This window comes from Lutjanus erythropterus, chromosome 16, assembly GCF_056507025.1.
Source record: "Lutjanus erythropterus isolate fLutEry1 chromosome 16, fLutEry1.hap2, whole genome shotgun sequence".
NCBI classification, from domain to species: Eukaryota; Metazoa; Chordata; class Actinopteri; order Lutjaniformes; family Lutjanidae; genus Lutjanus; species Lutjanus erythropterus.
Window position 1 is genome coordinate 24,444,386 of NC_139332.1, and position 25,636 is coordinate 24,470,021.

A 25,636-nucleotide genomic window follows, 5' to 3' on the forward strand; every position below is an offset into this window, starting at 1 on the left:
CCAAGGCCCTTCTCCCCTCTCTGTAATCGAGCTATCAATGATCATTAATGAGAGCGTGAGATCGCTCTCCACAGCCCTTTCAGCCACGCCGTGCAGCACTCCGGCCTCCTCTCCCTGCCTCCCTTTCTCCCACTGACCCTGTCCGTGGCTCTATCATATCAGCCTACGAGGCCACTGGCTACGCTAACTAACCATGAAAATGAATAAGAATGTCGGCTGCCGATTTATAAACGGAAATGTACGCTCTTCTCGCCCTCCGCACCCCCCACCGCGGGTCTCGTTTGCATGACACAGGACCCTGGTGGCTCGCTCAAGGATACATCAATCGCTGACGGTGGCAAGATCAGATCTGCGCTGACCTTGGGAGTGAACTGCAGCACAGGCGAAGGAGGCGGGGGGCCCTGTTGCAACAGAGCGGGGAGGCAGAAAGCGAGGGGAGGAAGAGAGGGGGAAAGAAAAGGGAGGGAGAATGGAGGGGCATACCCTGATTGAGAGGCCCCCGAGATGAGCAACTCTGAGATATGAGAAGGGGAAGGGAGGGAGAGGGAGGGGGATGATGGAAGGAGTTGTGGAGGCGGGTGGGAGGGTGAGGGAAGCCATATGGCAGCAGCACAAATGTATTAAACTATAAATCAGGGGGAGAGCTAGTGGACTGCCAGGTGGGGCTGCAGGCAGGTCCTCCCTGCTTGAGGCACTTTCCAGCTCCACATGGAGAAGGATGAAAACATCACTGATATTTTGGCCTTATTGTACTTTATTGAGACATTAATTGCTTTACCAAAATTTCTTTCTGCCTTATTTCCTTGTTAAAATTTTGGGGAAATTTGCCACAATTCAGCTTTGAGCTCTCAGGCTGTGTATTGTTGGTTCAACGCCGCTGCCAATAAAACAGCTTAGTCTTGGAGCCGATATCAAAACAATACTTTTTTCAATACCTGTCGTATGGGGGAAAATAAATATTGTTTTTTACTCAATGCTTCAGTGTTTAAAAAAAAGAACCTTGCCTAAATAAAATAAAAATTAATGTTAGAAAAGTTTCCCAAAGGGGATCAGCACACATCTGATTAAAGAATAAAGAACAAGTTTAAAAATCTTTCCAGCCATTTAAAGTCAAACTCAATGTGTGTTACACAAAGTATTAAGACCCAGGCCTACAGTATCTATTACTATATACATGGGGGGATGTTTAATAGCCAGAGAGGTTTAGATTTGGAGCCAATATCAAAACAATATTTTTTTCAATACCTGCCATTAAAAATAAATACTTGTCTTTTTTTTTTTTCTTTTTTTTTTTTTTGCTCAGTGCCTCAGTTTGTGAAAATCTTTGCCTGAATAAAACAAACTAAACTTATAAAAGTTTCCCAGTAGAGATCAGAGTAAAAACACAAGCCAAAAAATCTGTCCAGTCATTCAGTGCCAACTTCTAGTATTTGACACAACTGATACTCAATGTTAAAAACATATTTGAGTCATTACTCAAAAAGTCCTGCGGTTTGATACCCAGACCTACAGTATCTATTACTCTATGCATGCAAACTAAAAACACATCTGGGTTGTTTCTCAAAAAATATCACTTACAGTATCTATTACTATACGCATGCAATGACAGATGTATAACAGTCCTATTAGAGTAGTTTAGTTTTGGAACTGACAACAATACTTTTTTATATTAAGTATTGAACCTGTCGTAAGTGCGACAATAAATATTGTCTTTTTCTCAGTGCTCCAGTGTTAAATAAAGAACTTTGCCTGAAAAAAAGTTATAAAAGCTTTCTATTAAAAATCAGGAAATATCTGAAGGATAAAAAAAACACAAGCCTAAAAATCTGTCTAGTCATTCAATACCAAGTTCCAGTAACTGACACTGTTTGGCTCTGTACTCGGTATTAAGGTTCGATATCCAGGCCAACTTACTAATAGGTATTACTGTAGTCTCTATATGCAATAGTCATGCCGTGGCTTTAGTTTTTGCACAAAATAATGGCAAGTAGTATCAATGAGATTATTGTTATTGATTATAGTTATCAATATGGATGAGATGTATCAGTGTTAATATTGATATCAATGAAATTCTAATGATGCCTATCCCTATATTGGAGCACTTCATTAAAAAGTGAATTAAAAAAAGAAAAACATGGTGATCGACTTTAAAGTAAAGTGTACCATACAATCGTCCTTTAATAAGCAACTGAGACTTAACTCAGACTGCACACCTTTAGTATGCCGTTGCCGTGCAGCAACCCGACACAACAACGTGCAGAAATTAGTGCTACGCATGTTTTAGAAAAACAAATAGAGTAATCCCCAAAGGGCTTCCATTTTAATCCCTTGATGATGTCTGGGTAGTGTGCCCAGCCAGGGTCCTGGCAGCCATCGGGGCCCGGGCCTGGGCTCCCATCCCAGAGGCACTGATGCATACTACAGCTAGAGCAAACACGGGCAGCCTTCCTCATGCCTGCTCTCTGTCTGAACCACGCCGACCAGCACCGGAGAGAAAGGAGGGTTCGCAACCCGTTTGTCCTCTTGTTGTCAAACACTGCGAGGCATTTGGTGAATTAGCAACTTTGTAATTAAATGTTTAATTTGCCTCTTTAGAAAAGTGGCATTGAAGCATTTAAACAATGGCCTACATTCAGCTTGCAAATACCTCATTAGTAAATTAAATTTGGATCCACACTCTCGCACAAAAAGAGCTGTCAGTTATTCTGATTAACAAAAGCCTCTGAACCCACTATACATGTCACACTTCATGTCATCGCGGCGCATCACATCAAGAGCTCATCAGTCTGCAGGTGAGGGATAGATGGATGTTACTGGACAGCTCCCAGTAACGCTCTAGTAGGCTGGACTAACAGTAGCCCCAAAGCCTCCAGCCTTGATCCCTGATCCTTAACACGGAGACGCACACACTGACACACACACGCACTGACACAGACATCCAAAGTCCACCGAGGTACCTGCCATCTGAAACCATCACAGCCAAGGCCAGCTATCCATCACATCCCATCTCCACTCAGGGATGAGAAGGGGGGTGAAAGAAGGGGAGGAGGTGGAGGGTGAGGAAGGGGGGGGGGGGGGGGGGGGCAGGAGAGAGGAGTAGATGCTTGAGGAATGCAAGAGGAGCAGAGGAGTGAGCATACCTTGGTCTGGAGATAGTGGGGGTAGTAGTAGGTGTACTGAGGGTACATTGGCTGCTGCTCCAATCGCTTGCCCATGTAGCTGGAATCCTTAGCACTGAGGCAGGGAATGGTGACACGGGGGCGGGAGCTGCCAAGTAGCTAGCGACGGGATAGAGGCAGCGGAGGAGCTGTGTGTGATTCCTGTCTTTGCTGTCAGCACCGCTGTGTCGCTAAGCGGTCCTCCAGGGAAAAAGGGTCTGGATGCTCACTCAGTCTCTTCTTGCCGGATCGATGGAAATATTTCCACAAGTGCTAGAAACAAGAGTGTCCGTCAGGGGCGGCTGGTATCGGATAGTAACGCGTTATAAGGGTGAGGTAGAGGAAGAAGAGGAAAAAGAGAAGAAGAGGTGCAGGTGGCAGTAGCTCCTGTGGAATATTGGAAAACGGGAGAGGAAGAGGAGGAGGAGAGGAAGAGGAAAGGGATGGCGAGGAAAAACGGGAGAGGACGTGTAGGTTCACTTCTCTGTTTAAGCTGTTTCACTCCAGTCTAATCTGCCTCCCTCTCAAACACACTGTGGATCTGACTCTCTTACACACACACACACTCCCTCTATCTCTCCTCTGTAGTCTGATCCGACACTGGCTGCGTGCTGTCCTGTTTGACAGAGGGGAGATATCTTCAGCACCGCTTGCCGACAGATGCACTTTGTGCACGGAGCAGAATCACAACACGAGAGTCGAGCACTGAAGCCAGCAGAAGGGAAATGATCCCAGTTTCTAAATGATGTGGCACGGGCGTTTATTAGAAAAATCCACCGGATGGTTAGTCAATCCACTGGGTTCCAGCTCGAGTGAGAAAAAAAACTGTGTCCCAGGTGCCCAGTAGAGAAGGAGTCCCTCGTCTTGCCTGCGATCCTCCCTCTTCCTGCTCTTGTAAAATGTGTTCCTTATTCCGTCCTTGGCTCTCTCTGTCGCTCCTCTAAGCAGCCTGCCTTGTTCTCTTTCCCTCTGTCACACAGTTGCTCTCTCTCTTCCTCTCTCGCGTGCGCTCTCTCTGTCTCTCTCCTTCCTTCTCCTCCACACTGACAGGGCGGTAAAAGGGGGGCTCGTCCGAGGGCTGCGAGCAGAGCAGAGCAGACTGCCTCCTCCTTCCCTCAGCCCCAGCCGGTAGGAGGGTCTTGAGAGCAGCTCTGTGCGATAGAGGGACCCAGACACAGACCAGCGGGCTGCAGCGTTTCCACAACCTGGGAGAACGCAGGGAAGAGAAGAGGAGGAGAGGACTGGAGAGACGAGAGACGAGAGGGGGGATGGCGTCAGCGTGAGCAGTCGATTCCCCCTACTGGCTGCATATGGAGCTACCGCCTGGAACACACTGACTGTGTCCTCAAACAAGCACTTAACAAACTAATTTAATCTCCAAAACAGAAAAACTGAATAAAACGCTTTCAGTTTGTAACCTTTTAGAAACTATGTGTATATTTTTAGGCAATTTCTACTGTATTTCCTTAAAGTAGGCCTTTTAAATTACTTTTTTAAGAGGGGCCAGATTTGAAAAGTAAACATTACCTGTAAAGTCAGGGATTTAAAAGTGTAAAAACATGCACCCTTTCTATGTTTTAAAAATGTGGAAACTAATAAAGCCCCACTTTATTAGTTTCCACATTTTTAAAAGAAACACGTACAGAAGAACAGGAAAAAACAAAGCACCTTTGTAATCCGAGTTTAGAAGTAACTTTAGAAGTAAAACAATAGACATAAGCAATGGACGGGCTAATTGGCAAATGATGATCTTCTCATAAACAACGTAAACACCTATAAATTTAGAATGTTATTTTATTTAATTTTATTTCTGTGTGTGTGTGTGTCAATAGGGACGATATGAAGCATAAACTGAAGCCACACACACAGCATTTATAAGCTAATTTGCTAGTTGGGCTGTTAAATTACATAAAACTCAGCAACAAATACATAAGAGACAGTACAAAACATAAACTCACAATAAATAACCTCTGAAGATTTACATAGAGGCACCTTATAATTTCCATTGTATGCTCCACGTGTTACTGAGCTTCAAGCTCTGAGTGGAACCACAAGGTCACTGAGCACCTGAGGAGCCTGATTATGTAGGCATTTATTAATGAGCTTAAGATTAGCAAATTTGATCAAATTATTGAGACTTAACATATTTATTTTCTGAAGAACACCTTATCTTATAATCTTCATGCCCAGAATTTAGATTGCTCGATTGTGTACCATCATAACAGGCTTGCTTGTTGTGGATGCTGCTCGTGATCACGAGGTTACACAACAACTTAAACTGTGTTCTTAAATTAGATTCTATGATCCCAGCTTCTAAAACGAGAGTATTTTCTGGTTTCTTGAGTCCTCTATATGTAAACTGAATGTCTGTGGGTCGTGGACAAAACAGAACATTTGACAACGCCACTTTGGAATAATTTATTAGTTGAGAAAATGATTAACAGATGACTCAGTAATGAAAATAATCATTAGTTGCTGCTCTAATAGTCAAGTTTTGGTGTAAAACAACTGAATACGGATTTCATTATGGAGTCAACAAACAGGAAGTCAGTCCTCACTTTTAAGAGCTATAACAACAAACATTACATGCGAAGGCAGTGAACAACAAACTCCGAGAATTAACTGAGGAAGAGAAGGGAAAACTTTTTTGAGTAACATCAAAAGATGACACCGGATGAAATAATCTTTTTTGTTTGACCATGACTGCGACCAAAAATATGACAACAACGTCCTGTCAGTGAGTGTTTGCCTGATCACAAGTAACCACGGATATACTCACACATCTGCAAACAAGATCAAACACACGCATCCATGCACAGTCGCAGGCACGTAGAGGAAGTAACCTCAAGTTCTCGTCGGTGTCTCAGTGACTCCGAGGCCACGAGTTCAGGAGCCTCGGTTTTCACTCAATTAGCAAATCAGCTTTGTTTTCATTTAAATTACCTGACATGAGTCCTGCTGGAAAACCGCAGCCAAAGACCACACCAAGAAATTACTGGACTGAAAACAATTATACTTTGGCAATTTCCACGTCTGAAAATAGACCCCGGAATTTGATGAGTTTAGGGTTTTTTGCTTTGTCTGCTACACTTGAGAGCATTACACAAAAACCCATGAGGCTGATGTCTCCTTCTCAAAACATAATAACCTAATTACATATTTCTAGTGCAACACTCAAGATAAGTGAGTTCAGCTGTAGAAGATACACTTTCTTCACCTCTTAGTTACGTTTCTTGCATAAAAATGTATCACAGGAAAATTTTGTAATACGGATTATTCACAAGAACAAGAGTTTGTCGTGCAGAAGCCACGTATTTTCATCAGAGTTATGTGTCTAAAACGGCCCAGTGCATGCGGACAGACTGAATCAATACCAGCAGAAGAATCCCAGGGACCAAAACAAAGCTCGGTGGGAGAGGGCAGCCTTTTACAGACATACAAAAGAAAATAAACTTATCAGATAGGCCATTTTTATCTGTAGGAAAGAGATGAGGCCGATATCGATTGTGGATTACCAGATTAACAGCCTCCGGATCAACCAGACACATAAACATCTGGGGAAAGTAGAGAACAAAGGCAGTAAGATGGACAAAGGCCAATGGAGAGAGTAATAGAAGAGAGATACAGAGAGAAAATAAGGTACGACAGATTGGGAGACGAAGCCTGAAGGAGGCACAGAGGCAGAAAAGATTCATGTGTCTTTATAGCACAGTGTGTCCACTGAGCAGCCACGTGAAGTCGTCTCTGTATTTCATAGATAAGGCTCATCATTTTACGTTTTCACTTAGCAATACTGAAGTTTTTAAAAGGAGTCAAGCAGAGTTTAGATCAGTTTCAATTGATTTTCACCCAGATTTTGTCCACATGTGACCAGAAATCATTTTTTCTGCTGCAAATTATGAAATAAAAGGTGAGTACAAATATGGAGGAAAAATGCAAATGAGCTGCTTATTATGCATAAGAATCCATCAAAGTAATTTAAAAAAAAGTAATAGATAGTGTGTTTTCACTGTATTATGTTCAGATGTACTTGATTTTTTAAGTTCCAATTTTATCACTTTGGACATTTTTCTTTATTTTTTTTTAATATAGTAAATATCATATTATTGTCTTTTTATGATGGGATATCCACTCTTGAGTTTTTGGTGTTGTCGCATCCCTACTATTTTCTAACATGTTTAAGACAAATAATTAATTAAATATCAGTGGTAATAATCATTACTTGCAGCCCTAACCCAAACCCATGTTTCTAATCAAACAAATTGCCACTATTTATGACCGCAACCTGACCAACTTTTTCTCAGGTTCATTCAAATTAGTCTACACAGAATGGAAACACAGGAGAGTACTATTTCACAGACATTGGTCAGCTACGCCATTAATATTTATGGATCCAACCATTAAGAATTAAGAGGCGAGAATTGAGACTTGACTCTTGAAACTGAAGAACTTGACCTGTGGCCCGACAGACAACACTGGAGACTACCTTGAGAACCAACTGACATGAACTTTCAGCTTCTACCCGCAAGCTGGCAAAGGTTAGTTTATAAAGCCACTTTCAAGAAATGTGACTGGAGAGGAGTTATGCACGTTGTCTTTAAATAAATAAATGTCGGCGCTGCGTCTCTGTGGAAGCAGACCTTGAAGACTGGATGTGAGTGTTTTGCTCTGGTGGTGATGCAAGTGCTCTGGTCTGAATCAGTGGGACTGACGTCACAGAGAGGTGATATGCAGCCAACTATTTCATGGAAAGAGAGAAAGGGTGAGTGAGTATCTCTCTGATCTTGTATTATTAATACTGATGCAATATCTGGTCACTGCAGAGTCAAATCCATGGTGTGATGGTTGGCTTATACTGTAAGAGAAGCCCAACATATACATAGACATAGATATATTTTCCCATGCAGTTTTTCACAAAGTGGTGAACCTCACTCCATCCATGCTAGTAAACGACTTGAGGATAGGACCTGTTACCAGTTAACCTGTTGGCAACAGTTAACCTGTTTCTGGCATCAAACTCAGAATGAATGTATATTTACAAAACATTTTTGTAACATATTCAAGTGAATAAAAGCTGAAAAGAATTTGTAAATCACCGTATTCCATTTTAAACAGCCTCTCAACTTTTTTGGACTTTGGGTTTGTATATGTATATGTATGTATGTATAACTTGGAGTAGAGTCGCTGCTGCTGTACATAGAAAGGAGCCAGTTGAGGTGGTTCGGGCATGTAAGGTAAGGATGCCACCTGGTCGCCTCCCTAGGGAGGTGTTCCAGACACGTCCAGCTGGGAGGAGGCCACGGGGCAGACCGAGGACTTGGTGGAGGGATAATATCTTCACCCTGGCCTGGGAACGCCTCGGGATCCCACAGTCAGAGCTGGTTAATGTAACCAGGGAAGGGGATGTCCGGAGTCTCCTGCTGGAACTGCTACCTCTGTCACCCGATTTCAGATAAGCGGTTGAAGATGGATGGATGGATGGATGGTTTGTATATGGTTAGTTATTTTATTATCTTTATTTTATTTTATAAAAGGACTGCTACCGACTGCTATATTGTTCCTGTTTTGCAACTGTATTTACATATTTTAAACATTCATTTCAAAATAAAACTCATGACATTTTTCTGCACAAGACTAGATCATGACTGGCTAATTTTACTTTGGATCTTTAACAAACTTTCACAACAAAATACCCAGATATTTAAATGATACAAGCAGGTAGGTTTGAAGTGATTTCTACCAAGATTTGTTTTTATTTCAGCCTACTTTGTGCACTAGTGCACACGAGGGCTTGCCATTGAGAACAACACAGTAAGTGCAAGATTATTTCAAAGAACATTCTGTGAACAAGAACTGATCTGACTTACAAGCCGATTTGTCAAGATGAACCTAAAAGAGTGCCTCTCTGCTCTTTTAAACATTTGAACACCTACACTAAGAAATATTTACTAATACTGTGCAGCCTGCTCTGTCCAACATTTTCATAAAACAAAGCCAAAGCCATCTGCTGCTCCTCTGTTCTGAGGTCTTCCTCTGATGCTCGCTGATTCATTTTCTAAATTGAGAGCACGAGTGAGTCATTCACAACACTTTAAAATAGAGAAAGAGGAAGATCGTGGAAGGTGTATCGTGCCCCTGAAGGTGTTAAGTAGTTACAGTTCCCCTCCAGAGAATCAGACAAGTCTAGTAAAAGAAAACTTCAGCATGATCACAGTGTGACCTCCTGTCAGAACCAGAGCAAGTCTGCACAGCATTAAATTGAGCTTTTTGGTAAGATATTTTGATTATGTGAACATCCGTGGAAATATTAGTGTCCTAAAAGAGCTGCCCTTTTGCTCATTGACTGCTCTGACAACACCAGTTATTCTGTTAATGTCCTGAAATCTCTATTCAAAAGAGAGAAAGGCGAGAGATGAAGGCATAAAAACAAGAACAAAAAAAGCTTGATGTTCCCCTTTAAACACAAAAACAGTACAGATCTACATGATGTTCCCATCCAAAAAGAATTCCTAGAAAGTCCAGAGCGACCTTGCCCTACTGCCCGACCCTTCTCCGAAGGCGACTACTGGCTTTCCTCAAGCTGCTGCAGAAACCAAGAGGCTTTGTTTCCTGTGGGCTGGACAATTCTGTCATGGGTGTTTCCCAGAAATGACCAGATGCGTGGAATTTGAGGGAAGACTGGCGCAGTGCCAGGGGAGGCGAGGTGGGAGAGGAGGAGGAGGAGGAGGGCTGGAAGAATGGAGGCACGGGGGAAGAGGAGGGACGTGGAGTTAGGGAACAGCAGGGCCTGGTATTCCTGGAAAAACCCTTTTGCTTTTGGCAGTGGTTCTACTGGGAGATACCCGAGCACGAGAAGATCATCTTACATGTTTTATGCAAACCTACTGATGTGGCATGACTAACCAGCTTCCCCGGGGGGTTCTGTCCATGATCAAGTGAAAGATGATCTTACTCGTCCAAATATGACATGGTCGATGTGCACATGCTGCTGCCAGACAGATCTTAGCATCTAAAACTGTGCGTGTATTATGGATTACAGCAGAGCTCCTCTGACTATAGTTTACAATAATCTGAGAGAACATAACTGAATGTTTATGATTACTCCAATTAGGAACAGACTGATAAACAGATGTTGCTTGATTCATCGTACCACAGAAGATCACTGAGCACTCAGTACAGATGATGAAGTTTGTATGAAACTGTACTGTCGCTATAAAAAGCAATTTTTTTTCTCCTTTCATTAAAGTAAATCTAATTTAGCCAAACTTGAAGGCATGTTAAGACGCTGATGCCAAGTCCAACTGCAAAAAAAAAAAAAAAAAAGGAGGAGATGATTTAATAACTTCAAATATTCAGCGTATGAGGCCTACAAGAAAACCACAGATTTTGGCATGTTTACTTAAATTGAAAAGAAAAGCAGCACAAACCACAGACAGAAAAGAGGACGGATAACCTCTGATGTGGTTCTACAGTTTCATTTTGTCTGAACACTGTTTCCTGCAGCTCATTCCCATGGTGTGATTATAACTTGATTATGTGATTAACAACATCTGAATTCAACAAGTCAAAGACAAATTACATTTGCAAAGAGAAGCAGTCTCTAATTCAAATCGTGGTGTCACTTCAATCAGAAACATAATCTGGAAACAAACGTAGGTCAGTAGACAGTAGAATAAGTGGACTGAGTGTCTCGACACACTGGTTGCTGATTGGCTGTCCTGCATGGCGGTGAGGACAGGGGGTGGGTTTATCTAGTCACAGAGCAAGTGTTAGTGTGAAAGGGGTGTGCCAAAGAAATTAAGTGTGACGATAGGGAACAGGTGTGGGACTCCGAGAGGAAGAGAAATTTCCCCTTTTCCATGTAAAGCTTTGTTTCCAAGTATTGTCCATGTGTTTTATGTTTACAAAAGGAACTGTCAATGGAGCTCCAACGAAAAGTGGTGACAGACCAAGGAGAGTGAGCTGGTCAAGTGAAGAGCATTGGATTTGGATTTGGAGCTGGAGCAGAGAGAAAATAGGTGGGCCGCACAATTTGTCTTTAGTCTGGCAGCTGACCGCTCAGTTTCTTGTTCTATCATGTATGCATGGGCGACCCAGCCCTGGAAGCCCTAAACATGAGCGTAGTGTCCCCAAGTTATGCTACCTTGACATATAAACTTCTGGGTGTAGAAAAGTGAATCCAATGCAGAAGAGCCTTAAACCTGCATTATTGCTAATGGCCAGCAGGGGGAGGCTCTGCTGGTAGCAAAAAAGAAGTCAGACGGTATGATGTTCTTTTTTTTTTTTAAATGTTCGTCCTATTAAAAGTAAACTAGATGATAACACAAGGTATTCTTTAGGGTGGTCTTACAGTGTGATTAGCAAGTCATTCTCAGTGACTCCATCCAGTGCAACACACAGGGCTCGCGAAACTCAAAATTTATCTGTGAAGCTAGACAGTGCTGATCAAATATGGATCAAAACTCTGTAACTGCCTACTTCTCATGTAAAATATTTTCAGAAACACAATTTAGTGTACTGTTTAGCCGTAATACAAGTTCAAGATTGGACTGTGTTTCTGGTTTCTGACAAAGCCACTCAAAACTCTGCTCAAACTGTCAAACCAGGGGGTGTCAACCAAAACTTGGATCAAGATTCTGTCACTACTTGGCCTGTTTCTCACTTAAAACCTTTTCAGAAACATATTTTAGTGTACTGGTTAGTTGTAATATGAGAAAGATGTGGCTTGGTCATGTCTAGAAGGGAAGCCAAAATTTCCCAAACTCTTGCAAGATTTGTACGCATTGTTTGTACATTTTGCATGTTGTACAAACTAATTATGTTTTATAATGTAACAACACTGTGGTTATGATCTGGATGGGTTTAGAGATAAACAAAAAGCACTTGGTTATGGTTGGAAAGATTCGGTTACTATATTGCTTATTTCTCACTTAATTGCAACCAAGCAGGCTCCTATTATTTCCTGCTCAACAGACAAGCAAAATCCAAGCACAACCTATGTCGCAGTACATCCACACTCCACACTGTTGTTGGTACTGTACATGCTCTGACTTTTAAAAAAAAAAGCAGATGGCAACCCCCATAATGCCACACTCAAGGCTTCAAAACAGTAGTCCTTGGTTGGGGTCATCGTTGCTCTGTCTATTCTACTGTCTATTTTTAAGGCTTTATGTTTCTCGAGCATCAACAAATTGAAACTGGCATCCATTCAAGCTTCCCTCCTGAAACATTGTTATCTGAGAAGCTGACCAGAAATACAGGAAGGACACACACCGAATGACGTACTCGCTGCACCCACCTGCCTCATTTCTAAACTCCGCGAACAGATATTTTAACATTATGTGTGTAAGTTCACCACATCTCTGACACACACAATTTCTTAATACATTCTTATCAGTGCACTAACGGATGACAGCCTGAGGTAATTCAACACATTCCCCCTCTGAGAGTATAATTTTCCACAGCGCAAAGAGCAGAGTGATATCGCGAAGATATGATTGCAGAGTGCTCCTCTTTATATTTCTTTCTATATGATGGTCTCATCACCTGCTTTTGGCTGTTTATCTAATACGTCATTATAATGTAAAAAGGGCAGACTGACTCCGGACCACCGGCCCTGCACTGAGACATTTGATAAACACCAGGCAGATTTCCAGTGAGTCATTAGCCTCTATCACAACACAGAGGAGAGCAATGCAGGCCTAATGGGGAGGAAATATGAGACCAGACGTGCATGAGTAAAAATGAGTCACAGCACCTCTTACTACACCCAACCAGGGACAGGCAATAGACCTAAAAGAGTCTATTGCGTACGCTTACTAGAACTCGACTCCAAATGTGAAATGTATATACAAGTCATACTGACCGACTCATTTCCTGATTAACGTGATTCTGAGAAAAGATCAGAGCTGTTACAAATGATTTAGTTCTGGGAATAGAGGCCCACAGCCAGGATGGATTTTACATGTGTGTATGCAAGTGTGCAAGTGTGCAGCTGTGCTTCGCAGCATTTTGCCTGTGCTGTAGTGCTTGTGAAACTACATTTTAAGCACCAGTGCGTAGGATTTAGCAGCATCTAGTGGTGAGCTTGCAGACTGCAACCACCTCATCTCACCCTTGCCTCCCGAGCGTGTGGGGAAAACCCAGTCACGAAATTTACAAAAAACAAGCCAGTGTTTGGTTTGTTTGTTCTGTGCCTCTGTGGAGAATTGGTGAAAAGAGTGTAGTCGACCAAGTTTTCATTAGTCTGTTGAATTAACTGATTGATTGTTGCAAGACAGACCTTTTCTCTTTTAGTACTGTAGTCACCAGGGCACTGTCACTAACTGTGCTGTAGCTGCCAGTAGCGAGGTACCTCAGTTACGTGTCCTTAAAGACTGGGACACAGCCTTCAAGACCTGCAACAACCAGTTGGACAACAGGGAATACAATACTGAGGTGATTTACAGTCTCTAGGGACGATGAAGCCGCAGCAGGTTCAGTAGATACGTGAAGTAGTTGAGTAGCAAGTTTGTAGCGAGTTAATCTGTAAGTGTACATCATTGACCATGCTGATAAGTCTGCGAGTATTTGTTTTTGTGAATTTGGAAGTTATTTAATCCCAACCCACCCATTTGGGTGTAAAAAGAACTACCTAAAATGAGATAAACCATCTTTGGAAAAAAAATTATTTGACTTGTACTTTGATATTTTAGTTTGGCCCATATCCCCTCTGGGCTGGATTTATGACCTGTAATGCAGTCAGTGACCAGGTGGCGAATCAAAATGTTATGGTTCCACTTTTGGAGAACTCTCATGGTGTCCATCTATATATTATATCAATGGCAGAAACATGATGGAGCAACATGAAGGCCTCCATGGAAGAGGACCCCTGTCCTCTGTCGATATAAAGGGCTCATTCTAAGGTATCGTTAACAAAATTCTTATTTTCAAGTGATTAAACACTAATAAAAATCTTTATGAATGTTATATTCAATTTCTGCCATATACTGCCAATAAATTCCTGTAAATCTTTCACACTGGACCTTTAAAGTTAGGTGTTTCTACAGCTGTGGCAGTTCTGTGTGTGTGCTGGTGAGTGTGTAGTGTGTCTCTATTTTTCTCTGAGAGAAAATAGTAAGTAAAGCAAAATGTCTCTGAGGAAACTTGGAGATCACAGGAGAGTCAAGGTTATTCTGACACCAAAGGTGAAAACACTTCAGCGGAGCTCTGAGATCAGACTTCCTGTGTGGCCTCACGCTAACCCTAATATAACATATAAACTGCAACTGAGAGCCAGACATGTCCTTTTGTGAACCAGCTCGACTCCCACTGCCAAGGACAGCGTATAGCTACATTCATGTAGATGAGAGAGAGATGATGCCAAGAAAATCTCTGCATAATAAGGAATTAAGTGCTGCACAAGCAGAGAGAGTGTGAGTTTAAACAATAGATATTTCCCGTGTGGATGTGCTAAGCCAAAATATTCAAAATCCACATTGTTTAGAATACGAAGAAGGCAGCAAACCACACAGAAAAAGGCAAAAACGACTCAGAACTGCCACAGCAGAGAAATAAAAAGAGGTCTATCAAAGCTTCATCACAGCACTCAGAGTGTATCATATGCATTTTGTTTTATTCATTGTGTTAATGCCCTAAATAGATCTAAGTGCAAAATCATTCATTCTTGTCAGTGCAACTGTGTGCTACTTTTTTCTGTTTTGAGAGTGCTTATGCATCAAAAAGTAGGAAGATATGTAAGCATCTGACAGTTTTACACAGAATATCCTGGGCATAAATTATACATGAATGAGAAGATGCTTGTATACCTGAGAGCATGTGTATGTGTGTGTGAGTTAGGGCTGCACAATTAATATAAATACTACTGAAATTGCAATGTGGCCAAGCGCAAATATCCACATTGCAGAATCTGCAACTTTTTGAGAAAGGTAAAATGTGCAACAAAACAGCATGATAATGAAGTACTGTTGTGCTGCAGAGATGTCCTGGTCTACAAATCTTCTTCTGCAGAATGAAAGATGTTTGTTTGGTACATGCCCCAACAAATGTCACATCATCATCATTCTAATAGTTCTTTTCAGTGAAAGAGAAGATTGTGCTGCAAAAATGATCATTCCCACTAATTGTAAATCATATCCCAATCGCAATATCTGTCAAAATAATTGCTATATGACGTTTTTCCTCATATTGTGCAGCCGTAGTTTGTGTGCGTGGGGGAGGGTAAGTTGTGTGAATGGGCAAGCGTGTCGGAGGCGCACAGGTAGAACAGTAAAATAGTGAAGCAATAGAGAAAGGTGCTGAAGGTTCTGCCCACAGCAGATAGAGATTGGAGATTGGGAAATGGTGAGTTATAGCTGGCAGGAACAGATCCGTATAGGCCTATGAAGCTCAATGCTGCCTGCAATTGAGCGGGATGGGATGGGAGGACAGCAGCAATGTTTTAAAGCACTGCTAAGCCATCCTGGAATGAAGTGAAATGACCACATGTCACGCAGAGATGAGAAGTGAGAGGGAGGGGACAGGCAGAGTGAGAAACAGTGCCGAGAGTAAGGAGAGAGAGAAAACAGAGTGTGTCGTTCTAAGAGGAATATTTCAGGGTGGTAAATGGAGCAGAACTCCATTCCAGCTCCTCTCTTAACCTCCCCCGGTGTCTCATCCTCTGCATGCAAAGCATGAAGCCCAGGAGACAAAGAAAACAGAGAGAGAGAACTGAAGAGACAAGCTTCAGGACAAAATAACACTGAATTAATAGACAAGACATTTTGCTCATGCATTTGTTTTAACATAACAGAAAACACACAGAGGCGTAGAATAGCAAGTGGTGAAACTTTGCTCTATTCATAATTGTCATTCAGATTGTTTTTTTTGTTTTTTTTGCAGCTTTTGGTTTAACATGCAGAAAAAGGTGAAGGCTGTTGACCCTGACCATGCAGGCAACCCACCTGGCATGTCACCCACTGGGATATTTTTCTGCTGCATTAAATGGTTTCTGTATCCTGGGGGACACAGTCATTCGACAGGCTGTGGGTGAACTTTATTTCACGAAAAACACTGAAGGAAAGGTGAGTAAGTACTCGACTTTATGACAACATTCAAAAAAGATGGTGGCATATGTGGACAAAGACACTGACTTTGATCTAGGTGTTGTTTTTTTGAAGTTTATTAAATTTTGTTTTAGAAAATAGTTTTCTAAGAATGATTTTATATCTTCTTGCTGGAAAAAAAAGAATCAAATTTAACAACTTTGATAATTAGGCTTTGATACATTGCCCAGGTATGGGTATTAAACAGGGATAATCACAGATATAACTATACTCATGTATCTCTGGAGTCCAAAGTGCAAATTAAAGGTCATGTTTTGAGAAAAAAAACATGAAATTCTGTCATTTAAGCCTAGATACATTAGAAAATAGCAATTACTTAATTTTCCAAAATATTTATATGTGCCTGCAGATTTAAGGATTATAGTTAACTCCTTCAACTACTGCAACAGCTTCTTCCTAATGATAATTAACCTTTAAAGCAGCAATTATCAATATGTCTCTATCAATAACAGATCAAAGGAGTTTCTCATGCTGGTTATCACAGGACATTTAAGTTCCTCTTAGCTCTACGTAGCTTTAGACTCTTTAAACTTGTTGTTTTTGTTTTCTGGCCTGCAGTATGACTGTCTGGTTTACTCTCACCTCTCGCCATAGTGTCATTTTCAGCCACAGCATGTAGCTCTCTTCAGAGAAAAGGCTCTGATAAACCCACCATACGGTACCTGCCCAGCACCAAATGGCAGGTCAGACAGTTCGAGACAGGCTGGTAAACATAGTGGAGCATTTTGCAGCTAAAGAGGTAGAGACTGCACTCAGGAGCTGAAGGAGAGCAAAAACTGAGCTAAAATAAAAGCGAATTATGGACTTACATTAGCTGTCTTTCCATACCAATGTATCAATAGTTTTAAGCAAATTTCAAATTTCAATCCACTATAGCTGTGAAGTTGACTCATCATAAGCAAGGCAATATAGGCACAAGCAAAAAGATGAGATCATTAAAAAGGACATCAGTCAAATGTATGCAGAAAACACACCTAAAAGCAATTTTTTTGTGAAATTGAGTGTTTTATCAATTTTTGCAATTTAAATCAACCTTTTTAATGTGATACTTCAAAATGCACATAAACATATGTTGATGGAAAGAAGAATTCTAATGTTGCACCATATCTACTAGATGTATTAATAGGTGACTCTCTGCTAACAAAAGCACCTTCAACTTATAAGGTGATAGTATGTCAGTGTTGTGCTTACAGCTTGTGTCCACTGCCCCCTAGTGGACAGCTATGCATTGTTCCTTTGTTATGCAGCTTTAAGTAAGTAATGCTTTGTAATGTCATTGATTGTTTTCCAAAGTAGAACAGGACCTTAATTAGTATTATTGGTAGCACCTGTGTTTACCCTACTATTTCATATAATATAGCTGGTCAGTTCAATTTAAAATAAATGTCTCTTTATACCTTAATATCTCATAGATGGAACAATTCTCTAAATTGCCAGAAGGGAAATTAGGTCATGGGAGATTAAAGTCTTTTGTCTTTTTAACTTTAAATGCTGGAACAAATGCAGTTTTACTTACACACTTAATGGGTACCGAAGTGCAAGCTAACTAACATTAAGCATACTTGGCATGCTTTACATACATTATAGGGCAACTTAAAATGGGTAGCATATCTTCTGACATGCAGTACATTCTTTGGAACATTATCATGGGATTTGTGTGGTGTAACACTGCCAGATGGCACTGTGGTACTAGAAAGCATATAGTAGATGATTAAGAACATTCACATTATGGTACAACTCCACTGGGTAACATTTAGATATCAGTGTGTAATACTTTCAGGGTGATGCACTTTGAGATTGCCTCCTTGGCGGCGCCTCTATAATTAGTCGTACTGAAGTCATCAAAATGTACCAACTAAATGGAGCAAAGCCAGCGCCAACAAACCTTCCACCTTTCACACAACCAAGGCTGGGAAAGGACCAATGGAGGGAGAGTGTTATGCACTGATTCTATCTTTCACACAACAAACAATTGTTTACTATTAGAGGGAGGAGAGGTGGAGTGTAATGCAATTAGTGGAAGAGAGAATAAAAGTAACAACATTAAATAACACTTTGAGACCAGGTGAAGGAGCAGGTGAAAAATTTTCACACTTGTCAATACTGCGGGGCAGAGGCTTTGTGGTCCTTGTCCTATTAAACTGTTGTGTTTTATAGCAGTAACAAAGTGTGCAATAACATGTGTGCCTTTCCTTTATGTGTCTCAGTATGTGGCTTCACAGAGGAGACAGAGAAGTGAACCATCAAGCGCTTTTCTCCAACAAGACTTGTTCAAGCGCTGCGCTTCTGCTGCCAAAACAACACAAAGTGGAACTTTTAAAAATGACACTGCTGTTAAATAAATCAAAAAATACCCCCGCAGCTTAGCTCAGCGGCAAAACTTGACACGGTAACAGAATCATGGATTCAGACATTCTTCCTTTTGAAATTACATTTTCTGCATTTTCTGTTTTTTTTTTTTATTCACACACACACAGACAAAAAAGTGGTGTATAGTTTCAAAGACAAGATGAAAAATTTAGCCACTAAACCTGCTGATGCTGCAATGTTCATTACAAATCACATTTTTTCCCACTAGTGGGACATATGTGTAATGTCTGGTTTGTGGAAAGGCCATGCTTTAACCTACATAAGGAGGGTTTATACTCTGGTTGAGATATGAGATGACAGTGGTCCCTATTTTTTGGTTTGAGGATGATGCTGAAGGAACACTGATCATGGTAACCTCCTAATGACATTTTGGGATATCATCGGGGTAGATCCCATGTATTTATATTTTGTCACAGCCAACATTTTGAAAGTTATAGCAGTAAAATGAAAGGTCTAAATAACAAAACATCTGATTGGTAGTGTTGTGCATCCTTGCTTACAGACATGGCTTACTGGGAAATAGATTTGTTAATGTTCTTAGTCAAAACTGTGATCTTCCTTTAATGACAAGTTAAAATGTCCATGGTCCCTGTGCATGGACTGTGTTCTAACAACATGTCACCTAGTTTACTTATTAAAGTACAGTAGACAACAACTGAACATACACAAGACAAAACCTTCTACGTCATTTCACTCCACTTAGCCTCTTCCAGCAGAAGAAGTTGGTTGCCCTGTGAAACCTTTCTTCGCTCTCTATGTTGTGAGCCTCGCCAAGACTCTGGTCTCTCTCACCACGACTCGTCTTCTCAAAGACGCCACTCCAGTGTTTTGCGGCCCCAGGGCAGAGTACACACGGCTTCAGAGGCAGCTGAGAGGTATCTAACAGCAAGATAAGAGGCTAGTACACCAAACACACACACACACACACACACTGTCCCTCGTCAAAAGTTATTCCCCACTGTTTGTCCTCATGCCTCTTTGCCACTTGTTAATACAACCAACATGGCATCAAATTTAATGAGCCTGAAGCTCCATGTGGAACTCAGAAATGTTGACACACCTGTTTTCTACTATACGCCATTGTAGGCAAAGGAAGGACTGGAAATTTACCACAAGTTGAAGGATTTTCTGCCACTGAATCAGGCTTTCACTATCTGACAGGATGTGCGTGCGTGTCTGCACTTGAAGAACAGCCAATAGGAATGCCCTCTGCCTGAAATGACCTGTAATGATCCAAAGTCTCCCGTCACAGGCTGGATTTTCTAAAGCCCGAAAACAGACAAGAGGAGGTGCAGAAGTCGAGTTTTTCTCTCTGAAAACTCGAATTACAATATGCTGAAATGTTATTATGGAATTCTTGCTCAATGACACCAAAAATAAACTGCCAACTACAGCTTTAACTGCAGACTAAATTACTAGCCAAGTCTTGTTTGTTGCTCAAGTGCCCCTGTTTTCAGATTGTACTTAAACCATGGCTTAAAGCGTCAAACAGCCAGAAAAACATACCATCCTGTCCATGCACTTGCAATATACGGGAAGTCTGACAAAACTGAAAAAGAAGTCCTTTTTATTTATATAAAACATGCACATATTGCCGTTATTTCTGGATGATCTAAATCATACCCTCTTGTTCCTTTGCCTGGAACCGCAGTGAGCCTAAAAAGAAGCATGTGAGTATGTGACAGGGCTGAGGAATTAATGTAAGGTCTTCACCAATACATAAATAATAAAGTCTGATGTTGCCAAATTAATGTGTAAGGGTGTGTTCGTGTGTGGACGGAGCCATGGGCCTCCTGCCTTCATCAGAAAAGCAGAAGTCTCATCATCTTTTTCTTTCCCATACGGTTCATGTTCAGCCATCGCTCATGCCCATATTGCATGATTGCACTGAAGGACCAGTATAATCAGCCGTAATGCTTTACAGATGTTATGGGTGTTTTTAAAGCCAATACTACAGCCCCAGGCAGCCATATATGAAAACCCATCTGTGCACGGATGTCAATGTGTGTGAGTGTGCGGGTGTCTGTATGTGCAGCTGAAAACCAGGGCATGATCAGAGTGAAACATTACGAATTAAGGTCACATCTACAGCTCAGGATGTGTGATTTATGTTCCCCTGCCTTGCCCTGTCATTGACTAATCACCTGAACAGAAAGTAACAGGTGCAAACTGATTTGCTGAAGAGCGATTTCACAGATGAGATGCTCCGAATTTGCCATTAAACATGGCCAAGAGAAGGCAGTGAGCCAGCAATGACATGTAAATATGACAGTCCACATGATCTGAACAAGAGAAGACACCCATTTAAATCCCTCTAAGATCTGCCAGCACCCTTCCTAATCCACCCCCTAACATCTCCCATTGTGTCCAACATCTAATATCAACCACGAACCGCTGCTAAATGAAGACTGGTGGCATACCGCAGCCAGGAATTTGCATGGACCGCCCGCTCTTGTGAAATAGGAAATGAAACATGCGGAGGCTTGGAAGCTCTGTCAGATTCTGGATATTCCTGTGGTCTGGCGCTCGGGATCCTGTGGCCCAGGGCTTCTGATTCCTAATGGGGGAGAACACCAAGCTCTGGTCACGACAGGAAATGCCTGATAGGTGAAACATCCGCCCAAAAAGCATTTATTCACAAGTGTCAAAGGCATGAGTTCTCCCTATGAGCTGGACTGGTGCACTGGCGGACAAAGTGCTCTGTCACCATGACCGTGTAAATTTGGTTAGAATCCAGTCAGTTGCAATTGCATTTAAAGAGATATTCAGTTACTTTTACAATCTAGATCTAAGTCTTAAGGTCCACATGCATGGAAAGCATCTGACAGGCCCATTTTGAAGTACAGCTATTGTTTTAAATGGCCGAACACGCAATGAAATAAACTGCCTTGGTTCACAAAAGCAAAATTCAGAAGTTCTCTTCATGGTGGTGTTGATCTGGAGCACATACCAGCAGATGCACCATGCATATGAATGTCACGCGTCCAGGTTTGTCCCCTGTCAACTTGCATTTTGGTAGCAAACATGCAACTACTTCACCCGGTCACCAAAACAGGAAGTTGAAACATTTTTAAACCAATGAAATGACACATACAATGGTACATTTCTGTGATTGGTTTGAGTCGTGTTCACATCAGAACTGAACTGCTCCTGAGTTTGCGTCATAGCGGTCCAAGACCAGAGAGCAGAGCAAAATCCAGCATCCACACCAACCCAAAGACGCCGCACCAAGGAGGTAAATGCTCTAGGTTTCAACAGAATTAAACAAGGCTGGTGTGAACCCACCTTTACAGTTGTAGTTGCTTATAATGAACTGCCTCAGTTAAAATATGTGACTCTGTGTATCTGCATGACAGCTAAGGTGGCAATTGAATGTTTTCTGGATATTTGAACCAAACACAGCAAAAACTGAAGAATAAACCACTTAAAAAAGTGTGATCTACTGGGCTTATGCTGCTGATTTCAAATGCGTGAAAGCACAAACATGGTGTGAAAACATGTTCTGTTATTTCCACTTCCACTGACAGTTTTTACCAGATTTCACTGGCGCTGCCAGTAAGGACAGGTGTAGACAAAAAAAAAAACAGATAAACATTTCATAATAAAGTACAGAAAACATCTATATTGATGACAAATGTGAGGTCTCTGTGTTTAACAACACTGCATAATTGTAATGGATATATTAACAATATATAAACTGACAAGCACTGGGGATACAGGCTTCAAATTACTGTAGCAATGCCTTCCAATGCAAAGATAATTACTGTTGTTTACATTGTGCTCCTAACAATTTACAGAATATACTGACTCAGAAAACACATTAGTGTTGGCAGGAGTCTTAATGGTTTGATGCATTTGCCTAAATAAACAGAAATTGGCCATTATAGGATAATTCCAAAATAAAAAATGAGGCAAACCCTATATTGCAGTAATTCGATGGTGTTGATACAGTACTGTAAAGCTGTATATGTGTGTGAGCGTCGCTGTGGCGCCGGCGATGGCCACAGAAAGGGGGAATGGGGTTGTTCAGCTAAGGAGTGTCATAAGACGTAAATGCACATTCATATACAGAGACACACTTACGGCACTCAGTCACTCTGCCTCAGTGTGCACTGTTGAAGCAAATTAAGGAAGCCTTGGCAGCCTTTTAATGGTCTGTCACAGTCTAACAGGTTTAGAGCGCTTACAATGGACCCAGGCACTAAGCCCGACAGCTCACGCTTAATTGTTCAGAACCTGTGTGTGTGTGTGAGTGTGTGTGTGTGTGTGCAAGTGTGTGTACTGTTAGAGCCATTCTGTGCCTGTAACTAAAGTCATTGATTCTCATTATGAGGGCAGATAAGATAGACACTTCCTGCCCGTCAGTCTGTCGGTCCGACTGGTTCAATAAAATGAGTACTCCAGCTGATGTGTTATGATGAATGCGGTGCCAATATCTGTGTTTCCACCCCCAATTTGTGTGTTATTTTAGAGAAAGTGATCCTAAACCCAAGGTATTCATGCACAGTTACGTTTTCATTCGGGTGAGTGTGGGAAGTTAATTGTGCGGCTATTTTCCACAAAACAGAATCATGAAATTTCTGAGCGATTTCAAATAAACCATCCTCAGACAGACACAAAGACATGCAAGGCCATTGGTGGATTGAGTTATTGACTCGAGCAGCCGATAATAAACAAAACATCTAGTGTCTCAATTTTCAAGTGGTGCCTGAAGAAATCAACAAAACAAATAAAGCCATTTGTTTTTCACTCTGCAGCCCACACTCTATCAGCCAGCAAAATGGTCCACGAAGGACAAGGTGGCGGTGCCTAAAAATCCCTTTTAAATGGTTGGAGATTCTGAGCTGTGTGACCTAGAATATGTTTGACAATCTTCTTTTAATTAGGCCTTGAAGACACGACTCATTCCAACTGCTGTCCCGAGAGCTAAATTAATTACTGAGACAAAGCCCATTCTAGCTCATGGCAAAGATGAATCATTGCAGTATTTGGGGAATGAGCAATGCTCTTCATTCAAGGGCTGATGAAAGAGACTCAGACTCGAAAATGTAAGCTAATGTACTTCATCACAAAGTCTCCATGAGGCTCCTTCTTCAGCCCCACACATGTACATTACACATCTGCCTCTGCTATCAGGAATTATCTTTCATTTTATCTTGTTTTGGAGGGAATATTTCTTCGAAGAATGCAAACAGCTTACTTTATTCTTCACTCTCAGTGACCTTACCATTTTGCTTTCCTGGGCGATCTACTGATAACTAGCCTCAACTCAGCTGCCGTGTGCAGGCCATCAGCCAACGGACGCGCCCTCGCCCGCTGCCAGCAGGCAGGCCATTCATTCAGCTAAATGACTGTGTCATCTGTCAGCCCGTATGAATGGCTGTTTGTGAGTTATGGCTAATTAAGCTAATCACAACACCAAGGGTTGTGCCAGAGCCCGGGCCTCACAAAGAGAGACAGATGAAAAGGTGAGTTGATGGGATGGACTTATGTCACACCGACACCTGATGAATACAGAGTCAAATGTGATAATTTTCCATTGACATCTTTGATATATTTATTCTTGTGAGATAACAACCACGGCTGGGCGATGTGGATAAAATCAAACATTGCAACAGTTTTTAACAAATATCTCAGTATCAGTATTTATTGTACGGCGTTCCTCAGTCATGTGGAACGACCTGCTGGAGAAGATCTTTTTTTTGTTTTTAATAATTAAGAAATTTTGTCTGGGTGTTGTTGAGATATCGCATTTGCCAGAATGGGACAGACAGATGCAAAACCTGAAAACATAATGCCTCATAGTGCCACGGCTGTTGCTGATGCGAAGACATAATAATTACATCACTTTACTGTAATGCACCATTATTCCATATCACAACATAACAATATTTAACTTTAAGATGAAATCTAATCTTATATTATGAAATATAATGCCAATATATTGCTCAGCCTTAATATAAACAAACAAATAGACCCATTATTACAGTTAAATCCTAATTTTGGTTGCTTGTAAAACAACAGAACAGCACTCTGCAATCAAAATTTGATTATAACACTTTGCCTATTTGTCTCTTTCACTTTCTGCCATGTTTGTTATGTCTGTCTATTCCTCGCTCTCTGATTATCACTCATTTTCTCACACTCTTGCAATGTCCCCTTCTGTCTCTTCTCTGAGTTTTCAGAGACCTTTGTGAATCTGGAGATGTGCCGGGAATCCCTACTAGCAGGTTTCTATTGACTGAATGATTGGCCGGTGTGTGCTCGGCAAGTCTAATGAGGTAACAACCGGAGTTTGCTTGGACGACACCTCCAGATTAAATTGAAGGGTTCACGGGGATGTCCATGTCCTCAGATAAAAGAGTGATAACCCACTCAAATGTTTTCATTAGGGGAAAAATGTGTCTTGTTATCTATGCCTGATAAGATGAGAATTCCCCATACGGCAGGAGAGCATATAGACACGGTGAGCCAGCCAACAGTTCTTGCAGTGGAGTATTTGTTATCCTACAGAAGGGAAAAGCTAGATTTGTCCTCTGCAGCACGTGTGTAGGTGTGTGTGTCTCTATCTGTATGTTATGAAGAGAGATGAACTCTGCAGCAGTACATAGACGCAATGCGGGCTGGCCCTTGAGTTCAGAATTCCTCCCCTGTCTTTCCACATATATATTGTCACAACAAGACCAAAGGACCGAAGTACTAAACCTCTTGCATTGTCCGACACAAACTTCACACATGCATATCTGCATGAGCTCTGATTAACTTGGTTATTAGCGCATTACATGGATGCAATTAGCTGAAGTAGAACACGCTGGTCATGCAATTCCTCCCAGTTGTATACAGCTAAATAGTCCAATATGGCCATTAAGCCAGGACAAATGCAAGACCATGATTCCCATGCATGCCTGACATGCAAAATAATGAAACACTATCACAACATGAGTAATATCTGGACTGAGGAGACCGAGATGATTGGCGCAGTGCTGGAAACATCTGGATATTAAG

General features: G+C 41.5%; 1 protein-coding gene across 6 annotated transcripts in view; it reads right to left on the bottom strand.

The window, feature by feature from the left end:
• LOC146313145 (RNA-binding motif, single-stranded-interacting protein 3) overlaps positions 1–25,636 on the bottom strand; it is a 400,986-nt gene that overhangs the window by 278,292 nt on the left and 97,058 nt on the right. Inside the window, exon 1 of one of the 6 annotated variants that reach the window (XM_084738575.1) lies at positions 3,141–4,731. The exons of the other annotated variants lie outside the window; for them this stretch is intronic. Coding sequence (XP_084594701.1) covers positions 3,141–3,215 — 75 coding nt within the window. The 5' untranslated portion in view covers positions 3,216–4,731. Of the gene's footprint in view, positions 1–3,140; positions 4,732–25,636 lie in introns of those variants that run through there. 6 annotated transcript variants of the gene reach the window in all.